The sequence below is a fragment of the Thalassophryne amazonica genome, chromosome 16, assembly GCF_902500255.1.
Source record: "Thalassophryne amazonica chromosome 16, fThaAma1.1, whole genome shotgun sequence".
In the NCBI taxonomy this organism is placed as follows: Eukaryota; Metazoa; Chordata; class Actinopteri; order Batrachoidiformes; family Batrachoididae; genus Thalassophryne; species Thalassophryne amazonica.
The window spans coordinates 41,041,161-41,049,473 of NC_047118.1; the positions used below are offsets into that span (position 1 = coordinate 41,041,161).

Consider the following 8,313-nt stretch of genomic DNA (forward strand, 5'->3'; position numbering starts at 1 on the left):
TTGGTGTTAAAACACTTTGTGATTAAATCCAGCCAGAGGAGTCTTCTGTTTACTCCTGTAAGATGTGTACTGGACCAGTGTGGATGTGATGATTGTTTTTATAAGAGCACGTTATTGTAAAAATCATGTATCTACAGTACCTGCTCCCACATCGCTCCACTAACCACTGCAGTGCCTCTCCAGTGTTTTCTATGTGCTCCTCCACGAAGATCCCTTTCGGCAGCTTGTCCACCCCGGTGAAGAGCAACATAGAGTACCTCCAGGTCCCTCCACCCAGGGCTGCTAGCTGCTCCTCTGCGGCCCTCCTGTCAGTTTCAGTAAACGGCTTGGTGACAGACACCACCAGAAGAATCACGTGGGGTCCAGGAGGGCACAGAATAGCTCCCATGCATGGACCTTCGCTGTCAAGGCTCGGTGGTGCGCGTGGTGGGCTGTCTGCCTCACCGCCAGAGTTCTCATTGTTGGCGCTTTCAGCATCGTCCTCTGGGTCGCTGGGGATAGCCCACGCCGGAGTGTCGACCACAGTGACACGTCTGCCGTAGATCTCCGTCTGGCCCACATTGCTGTGCGTGTTCTCTATCCCAGCATCAAACATCTCGTCACCCAGGATGGTGTTGGCGGTGGAGGTCTTGCCAGACTGTGGACCGCCCAAGATCAGCAGTCTACGTTCAGGGGGGTGTCGACTCCTGGAGTCCCCTGCAGCAAAACATCATCATCAGACTTTAGATTTCATTTGTCGCTCTCAAAACAATTTTGGCTGAGTTAATGTGACAATTTCATTACACATCCTCATGCTGGTTAAACTGCTTTCACTGTGTCAGAATAACAGTCCAATCTGAGGGACAGTGAATGACATTTAAATGATGTTATTAATTTCTGCCTCCCCACTGTGTGTCTTAATATGTTTTTACCTGCTTTGGTCCCTACAGGGCTTGTTGCAGATGAAGACACTTTGCATTCTTGCTATACACACTCTTCTCCTCAGCTGTTTCACACGTTCCTCTTTCTCACTCTTTGTTTTGTGTGCCTACAACCCCTGGCAAAAATTATGGAATCACCGGCCTCGGAGGATGTTCATTCAGTTGTTTAATTTTGTAGAAAAAAAAGCAAATCACAGACATGACACAAAACTAAAGTCATTTCAAATGGCAACTTTCTGGCTTTAAGAAACACTATAAGAAATCAAGAAAAAAAGATTGTGGCAGTCAGTAACAGCTACTTTTTTAGACCAAGCAGAGGAAAAAAATATGGACTCACTCAATTCTGAGGAATAAATTATGGAATCACCCTGTAAATTTTCATCCCCAAAACTAACACCTGCATCAAATCACATCTGCTTGTTAGCCTGCATCTAAAAAGGAGTGATCACACCTTGGAGAGCTGTTGCACCAAGTGGACTGACATGAATCATGGCTCCAACACGAGAGATGTCAATTGAAACAAAGGAGAGGATTATCAAACTCTTAAAAGAGGGTAAATCATCACGCAATGTTGCAAAGATGTTGGTTGTTCACAGTCAGCTGTGTCTAAACTCTGGACCAAATACAAACAACATGGGAAGGTTGTTAAAGGCAAACATACTGGTAGACCAAGGAAGACATCAAAGCGTCAAGACAGAAAACTTAAAGCAATATGTCTCAAAAATCGAAAATGCACAACAAAACAAATGGGAGGAAACTGGAGTCAACTTCTGTGACCGAACTGTAAGAAACCGCCTAAAGGAAATGGGATTTACATACAGAAAAGCTAAACGAAAGCCATCATTAACACCTAAACAGAAAAAAACAAGGTTACAATGGGCTAAAGAAAAGCAATCGTGGACTGTGGATGACTGGATGAAAGTCATATTCAGTGATGAATCTCGAATCTGCTTTGGGCAAGGTGATGATGCTGGAACTTTTGTTTGGTGCCGTTCCAATGAGATTTATAAAGATGACTGCCTGAAGAGAACATGTAAATTTCCAGAGTCATTGATGATATGGGGCTGCATGTCAGGTAAAGGCACTGGGGAGATGGCTGTCATTACATTATCAATAAATGCACAAATTTACGTTGATATTTTGAACTCTTTTCTGATGTTTGAGGATGATGAAATCATTTTTCAAGAAGATGCATCTTGCCATAGAGCAAAAACTGTGAAAACATTCCTTGCAAAAAGACACATAGGATCAATTTCATGACATAGGGTCAATGTCAACGAGCAGATGTGATTTGATGCAGGTGTTAGTTTTGGGGATGGAAATTTACAGGGTGATTCCATAATTTATTCCTCAGAATTGAGTGAGTCCTATTTTTTTCCTCTGCTTGGTCTAAAAAGTAACCGTTACTGACTGCCACAATCTTTTTTCTTGATTTCTTATAGTGTTTCTTAAAGCCAGAAAGTGTCATTTGAAATTACTTAGTTTGTGTCATGTCTGTGATCTGCTTTTTTTCTACAAAATTAAACAACAGAATGAACATCCTCCGAGGCCGGTGATTCCATAATTTTTGCCAGGGGTTGTATTATTACATACACTAGTTGTGACTGCATACACCTCATCACTTTATTGCTTTCTTCGCCATTCTTGTACTATTTATTCCATTTCTCTTCTCCTTTAACCGTTGGCTTGCCTGCTTTTTGAATATAATATGCTTTGAGGAACAGTTAAATGGAAAACTTGCATATTTTGATGAAAATATTACCATGAAAATAAATAAAATAAAAACTGTAAAGCAAAAAGACATCTAAAGGGGAGAATATGACCAGGAGCAAGTTCAAACTCTGACTTGCACATTAATTTGGAATGATCTTGCAAATACCTTTACAAGCAAGGAAGGCAAGACTGAGAAGACCTTTTTTAAAAATTTGTGCATGATGATGTCACACAATGGATGGACCACAATTCTACAGGATGTAGGACTGAATTTAGGAAAAACGTGGCTCTGCTTGTGTATTTGTCTCTTGAATCATTGTGTCATTTGTGTCTCTACGTCACTGTGTCCCACTGGTTTTAGTGCCTCTCTGTCTCTTTGTCTCATGTCGATGGTACGCTGTCACCTGCAGGACTCTTACAGGTCACACTCCCACTGACCTCTCTGGTCTACCCCCCCGCCTCTCACTCGGCCTCTAACCTCCATTCCAAAGTCTGCAGTTATCTCATGGTGTCTTCATCCCAGACTACTTCAGCTCTAAATCATCACAAATCTCTGCAACACACAATCTTCAGGTCAGCCAGTTGCACAATACAGAGTATCCCTTTACATCTGTGAAGTTCTATTTAAATGGTTTTTGTACATTTATAACTGTTTCTGGCATTTTTTTTTTAAACGTATGCCATTGGTGCTATTTGTGTTCTCCAAACCTGACCTTGGTACTGTTTTAATTTCTGTACGAGATGTCTGCAGAGGTTGTAAGGGTTTTAATCACACATGCCCTGGCTCCCTGTGACTGTTAGAGCAGATCTTAAGGTTCTGTTGCTGACAAGTGAAACTCTGAAGGATTGTGCACATGCCTATCTTGCTGAACTTGTTAAACCTTACGTGCCTCCTCACACCCTGCACTCACAGGATGCAAGTTTTCAATTTAAAGATGCTCCAATCATATTGAAAGCTATACCACATTATTCGTCTGATCATGAAGATTCCAAAAAGGTATATTTTGGACTATCTTTGACTGAATGTTATGAAATTATGGGGTCAAAACAGCATAAAAAAGTGATAAAGATCAATTTCAGTTTGCACAGGGGACCAAAGTTAAAGTTGCTCTAATTTTGGTCAAAAGTGATGTAAATTATTGGTTGAATGAATAGGGTTTTTACAAATGAATAGTTTGCACCATGTGTCATATTTAGTAATCATGTTACAGGGTAACACACTGTCATATGCCATAGTCCAATCCAATGGACATCAACATAGTTTGACATTTACGTTGGACAGTAAACATTCAACACGGTCAAAACTATTCCATTTATTAATCCTATTAGCTCAACCAATAATTTGCACTACTTTTTTTTTTTTTACCAAAATTGGAGCAACTTTAACTTTGGTCCACTGTACAAGTTGAAATTGACCTTTTTCACTGTTTTTACCCCATAATTTCATACCATTCAGTCAAAGATAGGTTAAACTATACCTTTTTGGAATCTTTATGATTAGACAAATAATGTGGCATAGCTTTCAATATGATTGGAGCATCTTTTAATTTTGACCCCTACGTAATTCTTCAACTGACCTCTATCTGGCTGCCTACTAAAAATTCAAGTGGATAACCTACTTTATCAAAAGAGTAATGTCTAAGTAAGGGGTATTTGTGCCAAATATGGTGCTTGTATCACCATTTGAAAGATTCCTCTGTGAATATTTTGTTACCTGCTGCACTATTTTCAGGCAAATCCTAGTTATTTTCTGCTGTCTATAATTAGTTTATAGCTTTGTCTTGTTTAATTATATAAGCTGGTTGTACATTTTATTTGCACTTGATGTTCAATTTTAACTGTTCTTATGAATGCCAAAATTGCCTTTTATTGTTGGGTACTGACATTTTATTTTGGAGAGCACTTTGTACATTTTTTATTTACTTACATTACTTACTTACTGTGTATTTGTTTGTAATTATGTGGGTTGTTTGCACTATCTCAGCCAGAACAGTATTACAAACGAGTTGTTCTCTTTCCTCATTAAATTAAGGTATAACAATTGCCTAATTTCTGCACTTTTAAACTGGGTGAATAAAATAAGTTTGTTGTGCATTTAGTGCAGTGTTAAATTGCTTTTAAAACATGCGCCGTGGCTTCGTAGTGAAGCAGAAGCTTCTTATTGTATTTTTTTACTTTTGCCAGACCGCAATGGAAACAAGTGTTTTTGACTTTCTTGTGCTATCCGTATAATGTGCAATTACCTACGTATTTTGTGCATTATTTTACAAAATAAATTTAATTAATTCAATCAATCAAGCTGCTGCGATTCTATTCGCTCTGCTAGCTCCACGAGTATAAAGCAAAGAAGACACAAAGCACATACTTATTTGGTGACTCTGGCTTAATTAAACCAGTATGATGAGAACAGTTCTCAACTGAGGACTCAGTCAAGGCGCGATTGCTTCACCATCTTTCGTAATTTCATACGCTACTTTAAGAATTTACTATTTCTGCCATTTTTTTTGTCAGTAATTTGCCAAACAACAAAAAAGGAGTGTTTTTCTCTCACACAGTGGGTGTGTGAGAGCATAGACATGCTCAGTGTGTGTCACAGAGGATGTGACTTATGTCACAGAAGTCCAAAACGAGACACTTCTTACCTAATGATTGCTTGTCGTGACCGTTTCTACATGCGCACTAGGAATTGTGAGATTTTCAAAGCACTTTATATTGAACTACGTTTAACGGTAAAGGACAGCTAAAAAACACTATCTTGCACATGTTCGCTTTAATGATTTATGCATTACCCCTCCGTTGTCAGTTGTTTGACACACAGGAAGAGGCAAACTCCCTGCATGGTGAGTATTTGGACCGAAAATAAACGGCGTGAGACAGACTGAAGAATGAATAAATGAGCCCATGGGAAAGCAGAGGATGAGGCTCACTCACCAGTGTCAGAGGCAGAGGACACTGCAGCCATCTTGTGTGTGGAACCCCTGGCTTCCTCCTCCTCAGCCCCCCTCCTCCTTCTCCTTCTAGCCTCCACGGTGGACTTCTATTGTTGACCCTTTTTTTTTTCCCCCAGAAAACAAGTTATGAGGTGATGACAAAAGGCTGGCAGCTCTCTTTCAGTCTCATTCTAATCTGCATTCTGCTGCAGCAACTCTCAACCTGCTTTCCACCAACCTCACCCCACGATGGATCTCCTCTCTTCTCCTCTTCCAGCACTCTTTTTTTGTTGTTGTCTTATTTATCTGTCCAAGCAGAGAGGGAAGATTGTGCAGTGCAGAAAACTGGGAGCCAAAACGATCTCTGTAGCATCTCCAGGAAGATGTCTCATCATGTTTTGGGGGAAAAACCAGAGGAAGCTGTTCCTCCCACTTGGTTGTATCACAGCAGCAGCAGCAGCGCTGTGGCACCGTCTGCAGAATGCAGTCAGCAGGATGAAGAGAGAGAGAGAAAGACAGAGAGAGAGAGAGAGAGAGAGAGAGAGAGAGAGAGAACGAAAGACAGGGGGGTAGATCTGTGTTTACAGCTGAAGTATTCCCCAGCTGCTGCATCGAGAACAACACTGTTTCTATAACGCCCGCAGACATAGAAACGCGTAGAGGGGATACATGGCGCGTGAATACGTTTAAATATTAATACAAGACAAACAGCTACAGCTTACGTAACACACAAGAAAACATCCCACTAAACAATAAAAAGAAGCCTTCATTCAAAACACTGCCACGTTAGTGTGAATAATTACCGACGAGCGTTTCGCCGTCCTGTGTCGCAGGCAAGAAAACACAAATGACTGTGAACGCCTCCTCCGCTCGCCGTCACATTAATTGCTTGTGCGCCAGATGCGTTCACGGACTCGAGAGGAATCAGGGAAGACAGGCCTTCTGCTGCACTTTGGGAGTACCACGTGGCGGCATTTTCTGGATTTAGAATTTTATATTTCGACAAGGAAACACGTTAGAAGCTATAATATTATATGAGAGAAATAAATTACCACATCATACCCCTAAAAATCGTTTTAACCACGAGAGCCTCGTTGTGTTTTGGTTTTCATACGTTCTCCAGTGAAGGCCGCTGAGGCTGATGGTAAATGTAGTTTATTTTAAGCTTGACTATGGATTATTAGCATGTCGTCACCTTCCTAAAATAATGGCCAAAGTCATGTTTTCATGCTTTTGAGAAAACACAAAGGAAAACACAAGCGCTTCAGTGGCTGAGTAGAGTTTCATTTTCTTGAAGCAGTCGCCATTTTGAAAAGCTTTGAAAAGCCGAAGTCATATAATATGGCCCAAGTCACACTCTTGAGATAGGCCACTGGGGTGGCATTGCATGATCTCCTCAACTGAAGATTTAAGCGATTTTACCACAGGTGGCCAGCATCATAGGGAGATGATTTAGGGAAAAAATTCACTTTTGGAAAAAAAATGACTTAGGCCATTATTTTAGGTTTCTTTCCTCTTTTCGTGTTGGTATTCATAATATTATATTTTAATACTATGTTGCAACTTAAATATTTGTACGTGAAAATCATTCAAATTTGTTCATTGTTTAAAAAGATAAGGTCCAAGTGCTACGCATCACCATACCCACCGAAGCAAATACTAGATCTGTAAACAGTTTCCATGACATATAGCCACAGTAAAAAAAAAATCAGATTTGCAGAAATTATTACTGAGATCCTCCAATGACATTAAATAATTTCATTTGTAATGTTGAGGATCTGTTAAAAATATTTCTAAGCTTAGCTTAGAAATATTTTTAACATATTTCTGCAACAATATTTCATAGGACATGATGGGGATTAACCATGGATTAACATCAATGAATCAATACTCAGGTAAGTATGTTATGCAGAAATCTGTTAAGGCTAGGATCCATAGAGGTACAGAAATGTATTAAAGATTTAGACATATTTAGTGCATCTAAAATTATAAAAGGAACATGTGTGAAAATGTGTAAGAGAAACAACAAGAACAATAATAATCTCCATCCATCCATCCAGCTATTCTAAACAAAAATATAAATGCAGCACTTTTGTTTTGATCCAACCAGCCTCACAACCGCAGACCACGTGTAGCCACATCAGACCAGGTCCTCCACATCCAGTATCTTCACCTCCAAGATCATTTGAGATCAGCCACCCCGACAGCTGCTGCAACAATCAGTTTGCAGAACCAAAGAATTTCTGCACAAACTCTCAGAAACCATCTCAGGGAAGCTCATCTGCATGCATCGTCCTCATCAGGGTCTCGACCTCACTGCAGCAGTTCATCGTCGTAACCAACTTGAGAGGGCAAATGCTCACCCGATAGCGTCTGGCTACTGATCAACTCTATGCGAAGGAGCTGTGTTGCACTGCATGAGGCAAATGGTTGTCACACCAGACATTGATTGGTTTTCTGAACCCCCCAGACCCCCCCAATAAAACAAAACTGCACATTTCAGAGTAGCCTTTTATTGTGGCCAGCCTAAGGCACACCTGTGCAATAATCATGCTGTCTAATCAGCATCTTGATATGCTGCAGCTATGAGGTGGGATGGATTATCTTGGCAAAAGAGAAGTGCTCACTAACACAGAATTAGACACATTTGTGAACAATATTTGAGAGAAATCGGTCTTTTGTGCATATAGAAAATGTTTTACATCTTTGAGTTCAGCTCATGAAAAATGGGAGGAAAACAAAAGTGTTGT

At 40.3% G+C, this 8,313-nt stretch overlaps 1 protein-coding gene across 2 annotated transcripts in view; it reads right to left on the reverse strand.

Annotated features, from left to right (window-relative positions):
* Positions 1 to 6,037, reverse strand: part of si:dkey-110g7.8 (GTPase IMAP family member 8) — a 21,217-nt gene extending 15,180 nt beyond the window's left edge. The window contains exons 1-3 of one of the 2 annotated variants that reach the window (XM_034190669.1): positions 5,802 to 6,037; positions 5,565 to 5,684; positions 141 to 696 (exon numbers count right to left, since the gene is read on the reverse strand). In XM_034190669.1, the coding sequence (XP_034046560.1) occupies positions 141 to 696; positions 5,565 to 5,595 (587 nt within the window). In that variant the 5' untranslated portion in view covers positions 5,596 to 5,684; positions 5,802 to 6,037. Of the gene's footprint in view, positions 1 to 140; positions 697 to 5,564 lie in introns of both variants that reach the window. The other variant, XR_004565675.1, reaches the window with a different exon arrangement.
* Between the last annotated feature and the right edge of the window lie 2,276 nt (positions 6,038 to 8,313).